General features: G+C 43.7%; 1 protein-coding gene across 1 annotated transcript in view; it reads left to right on the forward strand.

Annotated features, from left to right (window-relative positions):
- Positions 1–8,353: 8,353 nt before the first annotated feature.
- The window catches only part of LOC148481534 (vomeronasal type-2 receptor 26-like), an 85,508-nt gene continuing 70,697 nt past the window's right edge, over positions 8,354–23,164 (forward strand). Inside the window, exons 1-2 of the mRNA XM_088453292.1 lie at positions 8,354–8,478; positions 14,911–15,202. Of these exons, the coding sequence (XP_088309418.1) occupies positions 8,354–8,478; positions 14,911–15,202 (417 nt within the window). The remainder of the gene's footprint in view (positions 8,479–14,910; positions 15,203–23,164) is intronic.

A 23,164-nucleotide genomic window follows, 5' to 3' on the forward strand; every position in this document is an offset into this window, starting at 1 on the left:
AGGGCCGGCTGGCTTGACCGTTAAAGGGTGCTGTAACCCCCGAAAGTACACTCCAGTCCAAACCAAAAAATAATAATTTTCTGTGTTTGTGAATTGTGTGCGCAGTAGCCGCACATGCATCAACAAAGTAGTGCCAAGCGTGCGCCTGTGTCATAAGTAAAGGACTGGCTGGCTTGACCGTTAAAGGGTGCTGTAACCCCCGAAAGTACACTCCAGTCCAAACCAAAAAAAAAATTATTTTCTGTGTTTGTGAATTGTGTGCGCAGTAGCCGCACGAGCATCAACAAAGTAGTGCCAAGCGTGCGCCTGTGTCATAAGTAAAGGGCCGGCTGGCTTGACCGTTAAAGGGTGCTGTAACCCCCAAAAGTACACTCCAGTCCAAACCAAAAAAAAAATTATTTTCTGTGTTTGTGAATTGTGTGCGCAGTAGCCGCACGTGCATCAACAAAGTAGTGCCAAGCGTGCGCCTGTGTCATAAGTAAAGGGCCGGCTGGCTTGACCGTTAAAGGGTGCTGTAACCCCCAAAGTACACTCCAGTCCAAACCAAAAAAAAAATTATTTTCTGTGTTTGTGAATTGTGTGCGCAGTAGCCGCACGTGCATCAACAAAATAGTGCCAAGCATGCGCCTGTGTCATAAGTAAAGGGCCGGCTGGCTTGATCGTTAAAGGGTGCTGTAACCCCCGAAAGTACACTCCAGTCCAAACCAAAAAAAAAATAATTTTCTGTGTTTGTGAATTGTGTGCGCAGTAGCCGCACATGCATCAACAAAGTAGTGCCAAGCGTGCGCCTGTGTCATAAGTAAAGGGCCGGCTGGCTTGACCTTTAAAGGGTGCTGTAACCCCTGAAAGTACACTCCAGTCCACACCCAAAAAAAATTATTTTCTGTGTTTGTGAATTGTGTGCGCAGTAGCCGCACATGCATCAACAAAGTAGTGCCAAGCGTGCGCCTGTGTCATAAGTAAAGGGCCGGCTGGCTTGACCGTTAAAGGGTGCTGTAACCCCCAAAGTACACTCCAGTCCAAACCAAAAAAAAAATTATTTTCTGTGTTTGTGAATTGTGTGCGCAGTAGCCGCACGTGCATCAACAAAGTAGTGCCAAGCGTGCGCCTGTGTCATAAGTAAAGGGCCGGCTGGCTTGACCGTTAAAGGGTGCTGTAACCCCCAAAGTACACTCCAGTCCAAACCAAAAAAAAAAATATTTTCTGTGTTTGTGAATTGTGTGCGCAGTAGCCGCACGTGCATCAACAAAGTAGTGCCAAGCGTGCGCCTGTGTCATAAGTAAAGGGCCGGCTGGCTTGACCGTTAAAGGGTGCTGTAACCCCCGAAAGTACACTCCAGTCCAAACCAAAAAAAAAATTATTTTCTGTGTTTGTGAATTGTGTGCGCAGTAGCCGCACGTGCATCAACAAAGTAGTGCCAAGCGTGCACCTGTGTCATAAGTAAAGGGCCGGCTGACTTGATCGTTAAAGGGTTCTGTAACCCCCGAAAGTACACTCCAGTCCAAACCAAAAAAAAAATTATTTTCTGTGTTTGTGAATTGTGTGCGCAGTAGCCGCACGTGCATCAACAAAGTAGTGCCAAGCATGCGCCTGTGTCATAAATAAAGGGCCGGCTGGCTTGACCGTTAAAGGGTGCTGTAACCCCCGAAAGTACACTCCAGTCCAAACCAAAAAAAAAATTATTTTCTGTGTTTGTGAATTGTGTGCGCAGTAGCCACACGTGCATCAACAAAGTAGTGCCAAGCGTGCGCCTGTGTCATAAGTAAAGGCCCGGCTGGCTTGACCGTTAAAGGGTGCTGTAACCCCTGAAAGTACACTCCAGTCCACACCAAAAAAAAATTATTTTCTGTGTTTGTGAATTGTGTGCGCAGTAGCCGCACGTGCATCAACAAAGTAGTGCCAAGCGTGCGCCTGTGTCATAAGTAAAGGGCCGGCTGGCTTGACTGTTAAAGGGTGCTGTAACCCCCGAAAGTACACTCCAGTCCAAACCAAAAAAAAAAAATATTTTCTGTGTTTGTGAATTGTGTGCGCAGTAGCCGCACGTGCATCAACAAAGTAGTGCCAAGCGTGCGCCTGTGTCATAAGTAAAGGGCCAGCTGGCTTGACTGTTAAAGGGTGCTGTAACCCCCAAAGTACACTCCAGTCCAAACCAAAAAAAAAATATTTTCTGTGTTTGTGAATTGTGTGCGCAGTAGCCACACGTGCATCAACAAAGTAGTGCCAAGCGTTCGCCTGTGTCATAAGTAAAGGGCCGGCTGGCTTGACCGTTAAAGGGTGCTGTAACCCCTGAAAGTACACTCCAGTCCAAACCAAAAAAAAATTATTTTCTGTGTTTGTGAATTGTGTGCGCAGTAGCCGCACGTGCATCAACAAAGTAGTGCCAAGCGTGCGCCTGTGTCATAAGTAAAGGGCCGGCTGGCTTGACCATTAAAGGGTGCTGTAACCCCCAAAGTACACTCCAGTCCAAACCAAAAAAAAAAATATTTTCTGTGTTTGTGAATTGTGTGCGCAGTAGCCGCACGTGCATCAACAAAGTAGTGCCAAGCGTGCGCCTGTGTCATAAGTAAAGGGCCGGCTGGCTTGACCGTTAAAGGGTGCTGTAACCCCCGAAAGTACACTCCAGTCCAAACCAAAAAAAAAATTATTTTCTGTGTTTGTGAATTGTGTGCGCAGTAGCCGCACGTGCATCAACAAAGTAGTGCCAAGCGTGCGCCTGTGTCATAAGTAAAGGGCCGGCTGGCTTGACCGTTAAAGGGTTCTGTAACCCCCAAAGTACACTCCAAACCAAAAAAATATATATTTTCTGTGTTTATGACTTGTGTGCACTGTGGCTGCACGTGCATCAACAAAGGAACAGCGCCAAGCGTGCGCCTGTGTCCCATAAGTAAAGAGCCGGCTGGCTCATTTCTTAAAGGGTGGTGTAACCCACAAAGTGCACTACTCTCCAGCAAAAATAAAAAAATATTTTCTGTGTTTGTGTGCGCTTTAGCTGCACGTATAAATCAATATAACATAAATGGAGGATCAAACTTTCTCCGATAAAAATAAAATAGGGAAAGATCAAGAACCACTTCCTCCTAGTGCTGTTGCTGCTGCTGGGAGTTGTTCATCATCCCAGAGAGGAAGTAGGAACATCACTACTTTTACTAAACAATTGACCCTCCAACAGTCCCTAGCGATGAGGATGAAGTACGACAGCAGTCATCCTGAAGCAAAACGTATAACTGAGGCCTTGACTGCTATGTTGGTGTTAGATGTGCGTCCGGTATCCGCCATTAGTGCAGTGGGATTTAGACAATTGATGGAGGTAGTGTGTCCTCGGTTCCAAATCCCGTCTAGATTCCACCTGCATCCTCAAAGCAGCAGCGACAAGCGTGCGTCTGTCTGTTAAAGGGTGGTGACACCCTCAAAGCGTGCTACACAAACAATTAAAATATTGTTCTTTTTTTTCTGTCTTTGTGAAATGTGTGGGCTGTAGCCGCACCTGCATCCTTAAAGCAGCAGCGACAAGCGTGCGTCTGTCTGTTAAAGGGTGGTGACACCCTCAAAGTGTGCTACACAAACAATTAAAATATTGTTCTTTTTTTTTCTGTCTTTGTGAATTGTGTGGGCTGTAGCCGCACTTGCATCCTCAAAGCAGCAGCGACTAGCGTGCGTCTGTCTGTTAAAGGGTGTTGTAACTCTCAAAGTGCTCCAAAAAATAAAAAAATGTTTTTAATGTGTTTGTGACTTGTGTGCGATGTAGCCGCACTTGCATCCTCAAATTAGCAGCGACAAGCGTGCGTCTGTCTGTTAAAGGGTGGTGACACCCTCAAAGTGTGCTACACAAACAATAAAAATATTCTTCTTCTTTTTTCTCTTTGTGAATTGTGTGGGCTGTAGCCGCACCTGCATCCTTAAAGCAGCAGCGACAAGCGTGCGTCTGTCTGTTAAAGGGTGGTGACACCCTCAAAGTGTGCTACACAAACAATTAAAATATTGTTCTTTTTTTTTCTGTCTTTGTGAAATGTGTGGGCTGTAGCCGCACCTGCATCCTTAAAGCAGCAGCGACAAGCGTGCGTCTGTCTGTTAAAGGGTGGTGTAACTCTCAAAGTGCTCCAAAAAATAAAAAACTATTTTTTTAATGTGTTTGTGAATTGTGTGGGCTGTAGCCGCACCTGCATCCTTAAAGCAGCAGCGACAAGCGTGCGTCTGTCTGTTAAAGGGTGGTGGCACCCTCAAAGTGTGCTACACAAACAATTAAAAAATTGTTCTTTTTTTTTCGGTCTTTGTGAAATGTGTGGGCTGTAGCCGCACCTGCATCCTTAAAGCAGCAGCGACAAGCGTGCGTCTGTCTGTTAAAGGGTGGTGTAACTCTCAAAGTGCTCCAAAAAATAAAAAACTATTTTTTTTATGTGTTTGTGACTTGTGTGCGATGTAGCCGCACTTGCATCCTCAAAGCAGCAGCGACAAGCGTGCGTCTGTCTGTTAAAGAGTGGTGACACCCTCAAAGTGTGCTCCACAAACAATAAAAAAATTCTTCTTTTTTCTGTCTTTGTGAATTGTGTGGTCTGTAGCCGCACCTGCATCCTTAAAGCTGCAGCGACAAGCGTGCATCTGTCTGTTAAAGGGTGGTGAAACCCTCAAAGTGTGCTACACAAACAATTAAAATATTGTTCTTTTTTTTTCGGTCTTTGTGAAATGTGTGGGCTGTAGCCGCACCTGCATCCATAAAGCAGCAGCGACAAGCGTGCGTCTGTCTGTTAAAGGGTGGTGACACCCTCAAAGTGTGCTACACAAACAATAAAAATATTCTTCTTTTTTCTGTCTTTGTGAATTGTGTGGGCTGTAGCCGCACTTGCATCCTCAAAGCAGCAGCGACAAGCGTGCGTCTGTCTGTTAAAGGATTACATCGGTGACAGCATCCAAGTAGGCATGTCAGACAGTCCGTACCTGTACTGGCAGGAAAAAGAAGCAATTTGGAGGTCCCTGTACAAACTGGCTCTATTTTACCTGAGTTGCCCCCCCTCCAGTGTGTACTCCAAAAGAGTGTTTAGTGCAGCCGGGAACCTTGTCAGCGAAAGGCGTAGGAGGTTGCTTCCACAAAATGTGGAGAAGATGATGTTCATAAAATGAATTATCAACTCTTCCAGGGAGACCAGCCTCCAGAACGTACAGAGGGACCTGTGGTTGTGGATTCCAGCGGGGACGAATTAATACTCTGTGAGGATGAGGATGTACACAACACTGAAGAGGGTGAGGAAACGGTGGATGAGGACGACATCTTGCCTCCGTAGAGCCAGTTTGTGCAGGGACAGATTAATTGCCAGCTTGTTTTGTGGGGGCCCAAACGAACCAATCATTTCAGCCACAGTCGTGTGGCAGACCCTGGCGCTGAAATGTTTGGTTTGTTAAAGTGTGCATGTCCTGTTTATACAACATAAGGGTGGGTGGGAGGGCCCAAGGACAATTCCATCTTGCACCTCTTTTCTTTCTTTGCATTATGTATAGTTTGGGGCCTAGTTTTTCAAACTGCCATCCTGTCTGCCACTGCAGTGCCATTCCTAGATGGACCACGTGTTTGTGCCGCCCACTCGTATCTCTTAGCATAGTCATCCAGCTACCTCGGTGCAACCTTTTGGACATAAAAACACTATTGTGAGGTGTGAGGTGTTCAGAATAGACTGGAAATGAGTGGAAATTAAGGTTATTGAGGTTAATAATAGCATAGGAGCAGAAAAACCCACAAATTCTGTGATTTTAGCTGTTTTTATGCTTTTTTTCAAAAAAATACAGATCCAAAACACAAAACCCAGAACCCAAAACACGGAAGGGTGGTTTTGGCAAAACCAATCCAGATCCAAAACACGAAGAAAGATCCAGATCCAAAACCAAAACACAAAACACGAAAAGTGGCCGGTGCACACCCCTAGTCTGTACATGAGAGGGTTATGGTGTAATAACAGTTGATAGTGTCACATATTGCTGTATATATCACACACGCTGTGTAACACACACTTTATAATGATCAGTGACAGGTATATATGATGAGACATTAGCAGGGAACATCGGTGCAGCCTGATAGATCTGGAGTGAGTATTACACTATAATGTCTGTGGTCTGTACATGAGAGGGTTATGGTGTAATAACAGGAGATAGTGTCACACATTGCTGTGTATATCACACACGCTGTGTAACACACACTGTATAATGATAGGTGACAGGTATATATGATGAGACATTAGCAGGGAACATCGGTGCAGCCTGATAGATCTGGAGTGAGTATTACACTATAATGACTGTGGTCTGTACATGAGAGGGTTATGGTGTAATAACAGGTGATAGTGTCTCACATTGCTGTATATATATCACACACGCTGTGTAACACACATTGTATAATGATCAGTGACAGGTATATATGATGAGACATTAGCAGGGAACATCGGTGCAGCCTGATAGATCTGGAGTGAGTATTACACTATAATGACTGTGGTCTGTACATGAGAGGGTTATGGTGTAATAACAGGTGATAGTGTCACACATTGCTGTATATATCACACACGCTGTGTAACACACACTGTATAATGATCAGTGACAGGTATATATGATGAGACATTAGCAGGGAACATCGGTGCAGCCTGACAGATCTGGAGTGAGTATTACACTATAATGACTGTGGTCTGTACATGAGAGGGTTATGGTGTAATAACAGGTGATAGTGTCACACATTGCTGTATATATCACACACGCTGTGTAACACACACTGTATAATGATCAGTGACAGGTATTTATGATGAGACATTAGCAGGGAACATCGGTGCAGCCTGATAGATCTGGAGTGAGTATTACACTATAATGACTGTGGTCTGTACATGAGAGGGTTATGGTGTAATAACAGGAGATAGTGTCACACATTGCTGTGTATATCACACACGCTGTGTAACACACACTGTATAATGATAGGTGACAGGTATATATGATGAGACATTAGCAGGGAACATCGGTGCAGCCTGATAGATCTGGAGTGAGTATTACACTATAATGACTGTGGTCTGTACATGAGAGGGTTATGGTGTAATTACAGGTGATAGTGTCACACATTGATGTATATATCACACACGCTGTGTAACACACATTGTATAATGATCAGTGACAGGTATATATGAAAAGACATTAGCAGGGAACATCGGTGCAGCCTGATAGATCTGGAGTGAGTATTACACTATAATGACTGTGGTCTGTACATGAGAGGGTTATGGTGTAATAACAGGTGATAGTGAGACACATTGCTGTATATATCACACACGCTGTGTTACACACATTGTATAATGATCAGTGACAGGTATATATGATGAGACATTAGCAGGGAACATCGGTGCAGCCTGATAGATCTGGAGTGAGTATTACACTATAATGACTGTGGTCTGTACATGAGAGGGTTATGGTGTAATAACAGGTGATAGTGAGACACATTGCTGTATATATCACACACGCTGTGTAACACACATTGTATAATGATCAGTGACAGGTATATATGATGAGACATTAGCAGGGAACATCGGTGCAGCCTGATAAATCTGGAGTGAGTATTACACTATAATGACTGTGGTCTGTACATGAGAGGGTTATGGTGTAATAACAGGTAATAGTGTCACACATTGCTGTATATATATCACACACGCTGTGTAACACACATTGTATAATGATCAGTGACAGGTATATATGATGAGACATTAGCAGGGAACATCGGTGCAGCCTGATAGATCTGGAGTGAGTATTACACTATAATGACCGTGGTCTGTACATGAGAGGGTTATGGTGTAATAACAGGTGATAGTTTCACATATTGCTGTATATATCACACACGCTGTGTAACACACACTGTATAATGATCAGTGACAGGTATATATGATGAGACATTAGCAGGGAACATCGGTGCAGCCTGATAGATCTGGAGTGAGTATTACACTATAATGACTGTGGTCTGTACATGAGAGGGTTATGGTGTAATAACAGGTGATAGTGTCACACATTGCTGTATATATCACACACGCTGTGTAACACACACTGTATAATGATCAGTGACAGGTATATATGATGAGACATTAGCAGGAAACATCGGTGAATCTGTACAATGATTGGGTTACTTAGTTTTCTATGTGTCCCATCACAACTATCAGATATTTTCTCTCCTGGAAGTTGCTTGAGGCTCCTGATTTTTCTGGTAGGCCCGAAAGATTAGGCAGATCTCCCTATTTCTAGTAAAGTGGGCAGGATGGGGAAATTTTGTGGGAAATTTGTGGGTGTGTAAGGAGGGGGTGAAGCTAAATATCGGGAATCACACCATATAGCCATTGCTACTCTTCACAGACCCATGAATCGTGTTTTCCTGATAAAAGGGGTGGGGCCTAATGATTTTGGCAGTCTGGCCCCACCCTCCAATGCAGACACCAGCATCTCCTTTTCTAGCTGCTCCCAGAGAGGATATTTGGAAAGCCGGTAAGTAAGCCATCGGATCCACCACCAGCACTTCCACCAGCCCCATGCTCGCTACAGGATCTCCATGAGAGTATGGCCTCCAATGTATGCAATTAAGCATTTGAGTAATTAATTAGTTATGTGACAATCCTATAACATGCCCAATATTATTCCTGCGGCTCTATATGCACATACGATGGGGTGTGAGTATCTATGTTGTGTCTGATTCAGAATCCTGCCCCAGAGTGGACAAATAGAGAGACACACATAATCCATCTTATTGTATTATGAAGGTTACTCGATGAGATCCTCCTGATAGCTCTATGCTGTAAGATGTGCTCCAGCATTTCTCCTTTATACTATATTTTATATGGTTATTAAATAGTTATCCATCGATGGCCCCAATTAGTGGTGTCATGGTTTGCACCATTGGTGAACATCCCTACATGCAGGGTAATCAGGGAAGGGAACGGCAGCTAAGTGGCACATCTAGGAGGCAGATCTAAGTGCCAGTGATGTGCAGTCAGGTGAGGTAGGTGAGGCAGTACTAATTGCCAGTGATGTGCGGTTAGGTGAGGCTGGTGAGGCAGTGCTAAGTACCGGTGATGTGTGGTTAGGTGAAGCAGGTGAGCCAGTGCTAAGTGCCAGTGATGTGGTGGTGGTGTTGGGATCCTTCTATTCCCTGGTTGCTCATACCAACATATACCATCAGAACCATCCCTTACATTCTCCACATTTGAAGTTCATGCTATATGCCTCTTCCAACCAGTACACCTCAGAGTAGCTGTCATCTACCGTCCCCCGGTTCTTTCTCCAAGTTCCTTGACAACTTTGCTTCCTGGCTCACTCAATTTCTCTCCTTAGACCTTCCCTCTATTATCCTCAGTGACTTCAATATTCCTATTGATATCCCCACAGAATCTGCTCCCTCCTAACTACTCACCCACACTTCCTCATTTGCATTCCCCCAATGGACCTCCTCACCCTCCCATGCGAGAGGGCATTTGTTTGATCTGGTATTCACTCACCGTTGTGATATTTCTGCCTACTCCAATTCCCCATTCCCCCTCTCTGACCATCACCTCCTCTCTTTTAACCTATCCCTCTCTCCTTCCCCTCCACTACCTCTGAAAGCCATCATCACTAAGCGTATCATTGAAGCTATTGACACTGCCTTCTTTTCTTCCATACTTGACTCACTTCTCTCCCCTATCCTCTCTTTCTCCTGCGCTGAACAAGCTGCTTCCCAATATAATGCCTCCCAAACTTCTGCTTTTGACTCTATTGCTCTGGCGATCACTACTCACCCTCGCAAATCCACACCTCAACCCTGGCATTCCAAATGCACTAGATACCTGCAAAAATGTTCATGAACCGCCGAGCAGCAGTGGAGAAGATCACGCTCTCAGGCAGATTTTCTCCATTTCAAATTCATGCTGTCATCCTACAGTGCTGCCCTTTCCCTCTCTAAACAGTCATATTATATTTCAAGAATCTCATCTCCTCCCTGTCCTCAAATCCCCAGCGTCTCTTTTCCACCTTCAACTCCCTCCTCTGCCCACCCCCTCCTTGTCTCCCCTCCTTGCTCTCTGCCACTGAATTTGCTACCTGTTTCACATCTAAAATTGATTCCATACATCAGTACATCATATCCAACCAGTCCCCCAGCTCTCCACTTCCTCCTTTCCTGGATCACCCCTCCCCATCCATTTTACAGACTCTGACATCCTTCTCCCCTGTGACTGGAGAGGAAGTTAAGGCCCTTATCCAGTCCTCCTCCCCTTCCACCTCTCCCCTCAACCCTATCCCCTCCCACCTCCTCCGCTACCTCTCTCCTTTTGCCTGCTCCCATCTTGCCCACCTCCAAAATCTCTTCCTCTCTTCTGGCACAGTTCCTTCTGCATTCAAGCATGCCCATGTCTCCCCCATTCTTAAAAAACCTAACCTTGATCCTAATATTCATTCTTACTACCGTCCCTTCTCTATCCTTCCTTTTGCTTCCAAACTCCTTGAGCGTATTGTTTACAACCACCTCACCACCATTCTTTCCTCCCACTCCCTCCTTGACCCTTTTCAGTCTGGCTTCCGTTCTCTTCACTCCACTGAAACTACCCTCACAAAAGTCAGCAACGACCTCCTTGCTGCCAAATTCAAGAGCCACAACTCCCTGCTCATTCTCCTTGACCTCTCTGCTGCTTTTGACACTGTGGACCACCCTCTACTGCTGCATATCCTTCACTCCATTGATCTACGTGACACTACTCTCTCCTTGCTGTCCTCCTACCTCTCTGACCATTACTTTTCTGTTTCATCTCATGGTGACTCCTCCCCACCACAGCCTCTTACAGTAGGTGTTCCCCAAGGTTCTGTTCTTGGACCTCTCCTATTCTCTCTCTATACGTCATCTCTAGGTAAACTCATCAGCTCTTTTGACCTGCATTATCATCTCTATGCTGATGATACTCAGATCTACCTTTCCTCACCAGATCTTTCCCCCTCTCTACTGACTCGTATCTCTAACTGTCTCTCTGCTATCTCTTCCTGGATGTCCCAGCGATTTCTCAAACTTAACATGTCTAAGACTGAGCTGATAGTCTTCCCACCCTCCCACATAACATCATGTCCCACTATTTCTTTATTAATAGATGACATTACTATCTCATCTAGTCTCAAAGTGCTTTGTCTTGGAGTCATCCTGGACTCTTCCCTCTCCTTCAAACCACATATTCAGAACCTCTCGTAGTCCTGTTGTTTCCATCTCAAGAATATTTCCAAGATCAGACCCTTTCTCACCCAGGATGCTACCAAAACCCTTGTACATTCACTAGTCATGTCCAGATTGGACTATTGTAACCTTCTCCTCGCTTGCCTCCCAAAATACCATCTCTCTCCTCTCCAGTCTGTGCTCTATGCTACTGCTTGGCTAATCTTTCTCTCCAAATGCTCTACATCTGCCTACCCTCTTTTGCAAGCCCTCCACTGGCTCTCATTTCCTTTTAGAACCCAATTCTAGGCTCTCACACTGACTGACAAAGCCCTCATCCATTCCTTTCCCATTTACATCTCTGATCTCATCTCCCTTCACTCTTCTGTTCACCCTCTTCGTTTACTTATTACACACTGCCTTTCATGCCAATTGATTACTTCCTCCCACTCGCGCCTCCAAGATTTTGCCCGTGCTGCTCCTCACCTTTGAAACTCCCTCCCTCTCCCTCTGCACCTCTCTACAATCTTTCAAACAAGCTCTTAAGACCCACTACTTCATCAAAGCCTTCCAGCTCTCATCCTAACTTGTTGCTACATCTTCCTTTCTCCCCGCCCTCCCCATTCTATGTCACTCCTGTTTGTCTTCCCCTCCCTTAAAGAATGTAAGCTCTTTCGAGCAGGGCCCTCTACCCTCTTGTACTTCTCCCTAATGTATAAACCATAAAATACAACCTTATAATCCAGCGCTTGTTGGATTATAAGGTTGTATTTTATGGTTTATGTATATGGAAAACTAATTAGTGAATTAGTACACCACCCTATCCCAGCAGCTACATAGTACAGTGCCCAAGGTGTGAAACTCTTTTTCTTTTTTCTTCCTAATGTAATTTATCTCTTACTCCCCACTAGGGCAACTAACACTTGGCTGCTTATGTGGGCGTTAAGGTCGCTAATATAGCAATGTTTATCCATGTCCTGTATTGTATTGTAATGTATTGTAAGTCAATGGTTACTTTTTTGTCTATGTACTTTGTAAGGCGCTGCGGTACACTTGTGGCGACATATAAATAAATGATAATAATAGTAATAATAATAATGTGCGGTTAGTTAAGGTAGGTGAGGAAGTGCTAAGTGCCAGTGATGTGTGGACAGGTGAGGCAGTGCTAAGTGCCAGTGTTGTGCAGATAGGTGAGGCAGTGCTAAGTACAAGTGATGTGTGGTCAGGTGAGGCAGTGCTAAGTGCCAGTGATGTGTAATTAGATGAGGCAGGTGAGGTGGTGCTAAGTGCCAGTGATGTGTGATTAGATGAGGCAGGTGAGGTGGTGCTAAGTGCCAGTGATGTGTGGTTAGGTGAGGAAGGTGAGGTGGTGCTAAGTGCCAGTGATGTGCGGTCAGGTGAGGCAGTGCTAAGTGCCAGTGATGTGCGGTCTGGTGAGTCAGTGCTAAGTGCCAGTGATGTGCAGTCAGGTGAGGCAAGTGATGCAGTGCTAAGTGCCAGTGATGTGCAATTAGTTGAGGCAGGTGAGGCAGTGCTAAGTGCCAGTAATGTGCGGTCAGGTGAGGCAGTGCTAAGTGCCAGTTTGGTCAGGTGAGGAAGGTGAGGCAGTGCTAAGTGCCAGTGATGTGTGGTCAGGTGAGTCAGTGCTAAGTGCCAGTGATGTGCAGTCAGGTGAGGCAGGTGAGGCAGTGCTAAGTGCCAGTGTTGTGCAGTCAGGTGAGGATGGTGAGGCAGTGCTGAGTGCCAGTGATGTGCGGTCAGGTGATGCAGTGCAAAGTGCCAGTGATGTGCAGTCAGTTGAGACAGGTGAGGCAGTGCTAAGTGCCAGTGATGTGCGGTCAGGTGAGGCAGTGCTAAGTGCCAGTTTGGTCAGGTGAGGAAGGTGAGGCAGTGCTAAGTGCCAGTGATGTGCGGTCTGGTGAGTCAGTGCTAAGTGCCAGTGATGTGCAGTCAGGTGAGGCAAGTGATGCAGTGCTAAGTGCCAGTGTTGTGCAGTCAGGTGAGGAAGGTGAGGCAATGCTAAGTGCCAGTAATGTGTGGTCAGGTGAGGCAGTGCTAAGTGCCAGTTTGGTCAGGTGAGGAAGGTGAGGCAGTGCTAAGTGCCAGTGATGTGCGGTCAGGTGAGTCAGTGCTAAGTGCCAGTGATGTGCAGTCAGGTGATGCAGTGCTAAGTGCCAGTGATGTGCAGTCAGTTGAGACAGGTGAGGCAGTGCTAAGTGCCAGTGATGTGCGGTCAGGTGAGGCAGTGCTAAGTGCCAGTTTGGTCAGGTGAGGAAGGTGAGGCAGTGCTAAGTGCCAGTGATGTGTGGTCTGGTGAGTCAGTGCTAAGTGCAAGTGATGTGCAGTCAGGTGAGGCAAGTGATGCAGTGCTAAGTGCCAGTGTTGTGCAGTCAGGTGAGGAAGGTGAGGCAATGCTAAGTGCCTGTGATGTGTGGTCAGGTGAGGCAGTGCTAAGTGCCAGTGATGTGTGGGCAAGTGAGGAAGGTGAGGCAGTGATAAGTGCCAGTGATGTGCGGTCAGGTGAGTCAGTGCTAAGTGCCAGTGATGTGCGGTTAGGTGAGGCAGTGCTAAGTGCCAGTGATGTGCAGGCAGGTGAGGCAGTGCTAAGTGCCAGTGATGTGCGGTTAGGTTGGTAGGTGAGGCAGTGCTAAGTGCCAGTGATGTGTGGTCATGTGAGGCAGTGCTAAGTGCCAGTGATGTGCGGTCAGGTGAGGCAGTGCTAAGTGCCAGTGATGTGCGGTCAGGTGAGGCAGTGCTAAGTGCCAGTCATGTACGGTTAGGTGAGGCAGGTGAGGCAGAGCTAAGTGCCAGTCATGTACGGTTAGTTGAGGCAGAGCTAAGTGCCAGTCATGTACGGTTAGGTGAGGCAGGTGAGGCAGAGCTATGGTATACTCCACAGTTTTTAGTATAAAAATTCTAACCAAATTTTAAAGAAAATATTTTAAATATCTTCTTTGTATTATTCCAATAATTTTTATAGTCAAAACTCTGGAGTAAAAAGTGTATGGCAGGTGAGGCACTGCCTCCCTTATGTACATTTTCTGCACATCCCCGATCAAAACTCAACAGATTTCCAGCACTTTATACTGCTGCACCTTTGTACAATGTTCACATATATGTATCTGTACATCTGGTCCTATTACTAGCCAGTGCCTCCCCATCTATTTACCTCACGGCTCATCACTACCAGTGCCTCCCCAGCCATTTACCTCACCACACGTCACTGCCAGTGCCTCCCCAGCCATTTACCTCACTGCATGTCACTGCCAGTGCCTCCCCAGCCATTTACTTCACTGCTCGTCACTGCCAGTGCCTCCCCAGCCATTTACCTCACCGCACGTCACTTCCAGTGCCTCCCCAGCTATTTACCTCACTGCATATCACTGCCAGTGCCTCCCCAGCCATTTACCTCACTTCACATCACTGTTAGTGCCTCACCAGCCATTTACCTCAGTGCACGTCACTGCCAGTGCCTCCCCAGCCATGTACCTCACCGCACGTCACTGCTAGTGCCTCCCCAGCCATTTTCCTCAGTGTACGTCACTGCCAGTGCCTCCACAGCCATGTACCTCACCACACATCATTGCCAATGCCTCCCCTGCCATTTACCTCACCGCATGTCACTGCTAAGTGCTATGCCTCATGTGCCAGCTAAAGGAAAAGAGTTTATGTATTGCAAAGTTTCAAAATTGGGTATAAGATATAATATAATGGAATTACATCATTGCTAATATTCTAACAATTTGCAGCATTAACATTGAAGAGTACAGGAGCATCCTGGCATTTATCTTTGCTGTTGATGAAATTAACAAGGACCCCGACCTTCTCCCCAATGTTACTCTGGGCTATCACATATATAACACTTGTGGGGATCCAAAGAAATCCTTAAGCTATGTCCTGCAGATATTGTCTGGAGAAAGGAAGGAGGCTCCTAATTATTCCTGTAGGGAACACGGGGAAGTAGCCGGATTTGTCGGTGATTCTGGTTTCCATACAAGTCATGCGATGGCCCAGTTACTGAGTCTGTACCGGTACCCACAGGTAAGTGGCTCCCAGTACTCTCACTATACACAGAGACACACATTGCCAGCATGGGTAACTGGAAATCTACACTAGAACAGCTTATAGTTATTGTAGGCACTCAGAGATATAACCACGAGTATAGTAGATGAAATAGTCTGTGCAATGGACTTACATATTACATGGAAATAAATACAGCAAATATCACAGACAACAAGCCAGTAATAATTACACATGTGCGGTTCTGTTTTCCAGGCTCAGGTCTTCCTGCCAAGCTTGTATCTCACAGTAGCAGCGCTAAGAAAATTGCCATTAGGATGTTATCAGGGCACCATTTGGACAAAGGGGGCGACTCTATTGTTGCATGGTCAGCAATCATTAATGAGCACCCTGTTTTGCAATTTAATCGTTCTGGGCACTCATTAATCATCGCCCTCTTCACACCTTATTAGACCTGTTTTTACCATGTAAAACAGCTAAACCCATCTAAAGTCCTGGTTAGGATGCCCTGACCACAGGATTCTGGCACATTTTTGCTTGTACCCTTAGTACTTAGTGGGGGTGGGATGATGTGTGCCCACCATCTGCATGGCGAAAATCCTTAAGCAGTGTCCACAAAAATCTCCAGTCTTTAACTACATGGTAAAGGTAACAGTCTCTCATTTCCCTGTCTCATTGTACTACAATCACTTATACTAAGCCCAGATACATTAACCTTACACCTGTCATAGTGTGTAACATAAAACCAATCTTGGATCAGTTGATAGAAGAGCAGAAGCAGCTCAGTATTAGTGCTGACAGTCATAGTACTTCTTTATCATCTACTAAAGGAGGTCAGGGGGAAAGAAGATGGAAGAGAGGACACAGTAGAATGTAACGGCCACATGTATGTACTATTCATCACCTACACACATTGGAGACATTAACTAACATTGGTACCAATCATATTTTAGTTACTAGCTCAACGTACAGAACTTTGTTCTATTATTATCCCATATATGAAGAATTATATAACTCAATAGGAAAACCTTCTAAAGTAAAACATTATTATAACTATTAATGTGTATGAACTCTTTGTTATATGTTTAGTCTATGGACAATACTGTATCTCTGGCATTAAGCATATGGTGTCATCTAGCTACAATAGAGAACTGTCCTGACTACAGACTACATAGGAGCGTGTTATTGGGCAACATACAGTATATTCAAATAATCTGCTACTGTGTCTTTATTTTAACTAACTTTGATTAAACTGTGTATTTTTGTTTATGAAGCGAGTAGGCAACATTGTCTATAAAGTGCTAGATAAATGTCAATTAGAATCTGATTGGTTGCTATGGGAAACATCTCCACTTCTAAAAAACGGCACCTTAGTAAATATACCTCCTATACTGAGAACATTGATTCCATTATGTGGTACCTGATGTATTTTCTATGATAAACTAATTGTACATTTATGCTGATGAGAGCCTCTTTTAGCTCTAATTGAAATGTAAATATGATATTGTCTCCATGTCCTCTGACTCCAATGAAAGGATATATTGATACAATATTCTCACCACTGGATAATTTGTGTCTTATATAGTGTTGTAATATGATCAGGGTAGGAGGTCCCTCTCCTGGGGTATATTGACACCTCCAAACACACAGCAGCCAGGAGTTTGCACATTAGTCCAGGGTTTTCATGCAAGCTACCCAAAGCTAGTTTTTATTGTGCAGTATAAAAATGGAAACCATACAAATTAATCCTAGACCCTCTGGGTACTAACTAAACAATAAGTTCCCTCTGTTAAAATAGTAGATCATACAGTCCTCACCGCAAACATAGACAGATGCACACTGCTTACAAGTAGTACATCACAGTTTCTCTGAACAAGCCTGACTGCCTGCTCTTCCAGGTATGAGACACTCAGCCAAACCATGACACAGATTTTATGAGCCTCTCACAGCTGCAGGCATTAATTAGCCTGCTCTCAGACTGAAGGCCTCAACACCTAAACCGGACTTGCGGATGGAGCCCTCTCTTCTCTCTCACATCCACACCCCCAGGACCCATTATCGAGCTTTTACTCATAGCCCAAACTCTAATCAAGCAGACACAGACATTCCCTGGGGGTTTAGAACACATAGGTCAGAAACTGTGAACAAACATATGTAATTTAGCACTTTACCAGTGCCTCTATCACAGTGCACAGAAAAACAAATGAATTGTGAAGGTGGTGCTCACTATTTATCGCATTTAGGGCCTGATTCAGCAAGGAACGCAATTTCAAATTCGCACACACCCGCTCGATTATTTTGCACTGTGCATGTGCACGAACCAGCCACTATGATTGGATAGCAGCATGCAGTGATTTACAGGAAATGACAGTTGGGGTGGTGGCCGGGAGGGGTTGGCTGAACACAGGTATGCCAGTGCGTTTGAACGCCATTACCGGTGCCTGCATAATTTAGCACCCGCGACAGTATACACAGCCTGAGCTGTAGATGTGCACATGGAGTTTAGCAATTTGTGAGTGAGGTCGAGTCAACCACTATTGTGCGTATGTGTCTGATTGTTCTCAATGTTTGCGCGGTGTTGCGAGGTATTGCTGATGTGAGTAAAGGGTAGTAGATGGCATTATATAGTGCTGGGCATCTGCTTATTGTGCTCCAGTGTCATTGCATTTGTTTGCATCATTTAGCAGCGTTTGGGTTCGTGCGTGCGTGTGCAAACTTGCGTTCCTTGCTGAATCAGTCCCCAGCTGCCACTCGGATAGAAGGGTATTGATTGCGTAAACACTGGGCAAGGAGAGCAATCTATCTGCCAAGCAGGAGTGAGAAGAGGTATCCTTTCAATGTGAGGGATGCAAAATGGGTCAAGAAGCTTATGGACATTTTTACAAAGCCAACAGGAAATATGGGTGTACCTAGAGGGATTTGTATACTGCAGTGAGTGTGCAAAGTTGCTGAGTGTGCATACACATAATTACATCTGTCACCAGGGCTGGACCGATGGCCAGATGGGCCAGTCTGGATGTCCGTAGGCCCGACCAGCAGCACTGCCTCCCAGGTGGCACTGCACTATGCTGCTCAGTCAGATAGTCACTGCAGCCGCGTCATTGCAGAAAGGCATTATGATGCGGCCATATATTGACGTCATTAAGCGACAGCTGGACATGAAAGTTTGGAGGTGGGGGGAATCTCAGGGGAAGGCCAGAGTCCAGGCATCTTCTGTAGCCTGACATGCATGGGTGCCCAGTAGTACTGTACTTAGCGGGTGGAGGTTCACATTGGTTTGAGGAAAAAACATCTGCACAGAAAAGGTCCCAATTTCCATATAAAATTGATGACACCTGGGCTTTTTGTGGCACAGACTTAAATAATACTCATAACGCAGTGACGTGTGTTACCTTAAACACTCCGATTCTGCTATCATCGGCTACTGCGGGGCTAGTCCTTTATGAGTGCAGTCATGTCTGTGACCGCTTGCCCTTGGTGTTTCCTTGGTGTATTTGAGTGGAAGACCTCTGCAGTATGAGCCAGCTGACGGCTATAATGTGTTGTATGCAAGGTGTTCTTCACCTAGGGCTCAGCTGGAAGTTTCTGCAGTGTGTATCGGCAGCCAGTGGGTGGTGCGGTATACTGAGTGGTGTTCTCACAAGGCTCAGCTGTGCATCAGGAATCATGTGGGGTAGGCTTGATGCATTTCTGGGTACTTGCCATTTCCTCAAAAACAATCTCCCCCGTTAGTGGATCCATTAGCTTAAAAACCTCAGACGTCCAATCAGATTAGATCATCCTCACCTAAGTTCTATTCTTACTGAGCAATAGGACTTAATTAGTATGTAGACACCTTTAATCCGATTTACATAGTTTAGAGAAAGAAAACTTAAAACTTATTGTTGTTATTATTCGTATATATAGATTATCTTACCAATAGTAATAATTATAGTGGACAAAATTAACAAAACTCAGTATATATACATTATAAAAATGGGGAATTATTAACTATTATTCCTTACTTAACAAGTGTCATTCCCGCAAATATAAAAAACTTAACCATCTTCTAAGAGTCTATATAATACCAGACAAAATTAATTAATCACTCAGAATACTTATTCTGTTTGGAAAAGTATGTTCATATTATAACACCAACATAGTTAAAAATAGTTGCTCTCTTAGTAGTGAAAAAAAAATAAAAATAAAAAATAGAAACAATAAAGACAGTATAAATATTAATTTATCACTCAGAATAATTATTCTGTTTAGAAGGATATGATCATATTATAACACAAAAATAGTTAAAAATAATTACTCTTTTAGTAGTGAGAAAAAAAACATACAGAACAGTACAATACATGTATATATATGCACTAACACATACATACATGTTCGAATACAATTCATCATAATTATAATAAAAATAATCGTAATGGTAATAACAGTAGTCATCATAGTGTCTGGGTATAAAACATAGCAATGCCTGTGTTCCCTTTTACAGTAGATTATTTTGAAAATTATACTCATTTGTTAATATCAAATTGTATTTCCATATCAGATTTAGTTGCTTTAAATCATACATAGATCCAAAATGATCACAGGTATCTAAAGATCAGTCAGACTTCCGGACTATAGCTGTAATCTGTGAACCAATGTACAGTGATCAGATTGAGAATCGTAATAAGAATGTATAATGACCTGATTCACTAAAAGTATATAACACTTTTGGTTAGATGACCTAACTAGAGGTGGATTCATCTCTCCAGAATAACTTGGCTGGAGGGAGACAGAACTATCTTAGGAGACTGGACATTGTGAATTCAAGAAAGGGTGGACATCTTGAATGCAAAAAAGGCAACTAGGTGCTGACATATCAGTACGATTTCCATAAGATTACCCACAGGGAACTGTGGTCTAGTCTAAAAGATCAGAATTAATAATCAACAACCAGTGTCCCAATAGTGGGGGGGGCAGAGACAGGGAAAAGTAAGGATCTATAGAGTCCTACTGTGTGGAAACTAGGACTAAACATTATTAAGTTCAATGGTATCATTGAGGCCATTAGGAGTAAGTGTGTTATGTTTGAAAATCCAGAAAGCTTCTTTCCTACAAATATGTTTGAATCTATCACCTTTTCTGTTGGTATTTTTGACCTCTTCAATGGCTGTTATTTAAAATTTTTGTATACTACCTTCAGGACAGGAAGAAAAATGCCTAGGTACATTATGATTGGTGAGGTTCTTCATAATGCCTATGTTCTAGAAATTGTGAGCTGCAGTGGCGTAAGTTCCTCCCAGACGCCCGGAGACAAGTTATAATTTGGTGCCCCCCCGTCACAGCCGCTGACACTGTAATGTAGTAATTTGCATGCAGACAGGCTATAGAAAGACGACAGTAGCAGCTGATGGTCTGACATGGAGCTCACCACTAGTGTATGGTGGCTTCTCAGGTGCCGGGTTAGGGGTGCCATGTATTGGGCGACCATGACGATACACTTCGGCTACATAGTTACAGCCCTAAGTGGGATGAATATGTTGTGGACAATGGAGGAGGTGCCCCTCCAGAGCTGGAGCCCGGCGGCAGGCGCCTCCATTGTCTCCCATAGTTCTGCCCCTGGTGAGCTGAGTGCCTGTGTGGTACACCCAATATATTGTATTCCGCAACCACATTGTAAGACATATATCGCATAAGTGAAGTTACAGTTTAGAAATTTTTCAATTTTGAAATACTCTTCAGTAAAAAAGGAGGTCACTGTGGTACTCTTATGTGCCACATGTTGGCATGTCAAACATTTTTGGTAAATGCACATTTAAAAAAACACTCGGTTTAGGTGGTAACCAGGATAGTCCAGAGAGACTCTCATTAAAATTGATATATTTCAGTCTGCTTGGGGCTAGCTTCTGTTTCAGTGTATTAGACCATCTAAAAACGACTTTAGTTGTTTCAGACATGGAGGGAGCTAGGAATCTATCCATTTTTAGTAAAGAGGAGTTCTTAGTAATAATTTTTTTAATCTAATTGTCCAATGAATTAAATTGTGTGAGAAAAGCCATGGATCTATTTTCCTCCTTATAACCTGAAGGTTGTAGTTGGCCTCTAGAATCATCATATCTGCCTCTTGGGGCTAATAATGTGTCACTTTCTATCCGTTTAACTTGATCAAGTGCTCCATCTAAAATGACAGATGGATAACCTTGCTCTAAAAATGCACCATACATAGTTTGCGAGTGTTGTGTAAACATCACTTCATTGGAACAGTTTCTCCATAAACGGATAAACTGTCCTTTATGTATGTTGTTCTTCCAGCTTGAATGGTGACAACTAGTGTAGTTTAGATACTTACTACAATCAACTTCTTTAATATATGTAGATGTGTCTAGTGCCATATTTGACACACTTACTGTGATGTGCAAATAATTAATAGTGTGTTTACTCAAAGTGCTATTGAATTTGAGACCAAAGTCATTCCTATTTAAATAGTGAACAAAGTCAGTGGCTGAAAGTGTATCCCCATACCAAATGAAAAATAAATAATCTATATATCTGCCATAGAGATCCTGGTTTTCCCCGAAGTCACCGTCCCAAATGTAGCACTCTTCAAAACGCCCCATGAGGAGATTGCCAAAACTCGGAGCAAACCACCATGGTTCCCATGGCACTTCCACGTGTCTGTAAGTAGTAGTCTGACTCAAAAGCAAAATAAACTTTATAGATGACAAAATAAACTCTTGTAATGTCTCTGTTAGCCCTTGATCTTGAGAAAGGAAATAATTCACTGCTGAAATACCTAAGTCATGTTGTATGTTAGTGTAAAGTGATTAAACATCACATGTGAGTAATGGGTATGTATATTTCCATGGTACATTCCTAATTTTTTCCAAAAAATATCTGGTGTCTTTGATATAAGATCGCAAAGACATCATGTGTGCTTGTAGGTGTGAATCAACATACATCAATAAGTTTGTGGTAAGGGACCCAACACCCAAAATAATGGGACGCCCAGGAGGTGAAGTGAGGGTTTTGTGTATCTTGAGTAAGTGGTAATAGATATGGATCACTGAATGTGTTATAAACAAAAATTGCCATATCTCCTTATTTATAATATTTTCTAATAGTGCTTGGTCCAACAAATTCTTCATTTCCACTTTATATTACTCAGTGGGATCCTTAGTGAGTCTCTTATAAAAGTCAAGGTTATCCACCTGTCTGTAGGCTTCTTGTAAGTAGTCCTGTCTGTCCTGAGTCACAAGCCACCCCCCATTATCTGCCTGTTTGATCACAATGGAGTGGTCAACAGTCAATTCTTTAAGACCCATTCTTTCTTGCTTTGTCAAATTATCTTTATTTTTCTTCATGTCCACTTTCCTGCAGAGATCCCTAAAGTCCTCCATAGTGGCCGAATAAAAATTCTCTACATATGGGCCCCTGGAGTGCAAGGGGTAGAAGTTTGAGGGGTTTTTGAAACTATTACTCTGGGAAGAGACATGGTATAATTTAGTCTTCTCTATGATGTTACTATTTTCCTCAAAAAGGGATTCCAAAATTCCAAGTGGTACAACATCCTCGGAATCCAGGATGATTGGAAATCCATCAATATTTTTGATTTAGCGTTTTTGTGCGACATACCTTTTGCAAATTAATGTCCTTACAAATTTATTTAAATCAATAAACAGATCAAATAGGTTAGGTTTCATAATGGGGCAAATTTTAAACCCTTACTGAGTTATTTAGTTTAATCAGCTGTAAACTTTTTACTTGCTAAATTAAACACTCCCTTACTATCTATCTCCACCTCAGATTTGTGTTTGGATTTCTTTTTGGCAAGGCCTTCTCTAACTCCTCTCTTCTTCTCTTAATCTTTTTCCATTCCAATCTATAGAGGGGTCCCTTTATCTTAGTGTTTGGGATGACCGAGTGTGGTTGGTCCTCCTTTTTCTCCCTAAAAAAATTTGTTGTTTGGTTTCAGAATTCTCTCCATTAATACCTACTATGGGGTCTGGG

Source organism: Taudactylus pleione, unplaced genomic scaffold (assembly GCF_031769625.1).
Source record: "Taudactylus pleione unplaced genomic scaffold, aTauple2 ptg000575l, whole genome shotgun sequence".
Taxonomy (NCBI): domain Eukaryota; kingdom Metazoa; phylum Chordata; class Amphibia; order Anura; family Myobatrachidae; genus Taudactylus; species Taudactylus pleione.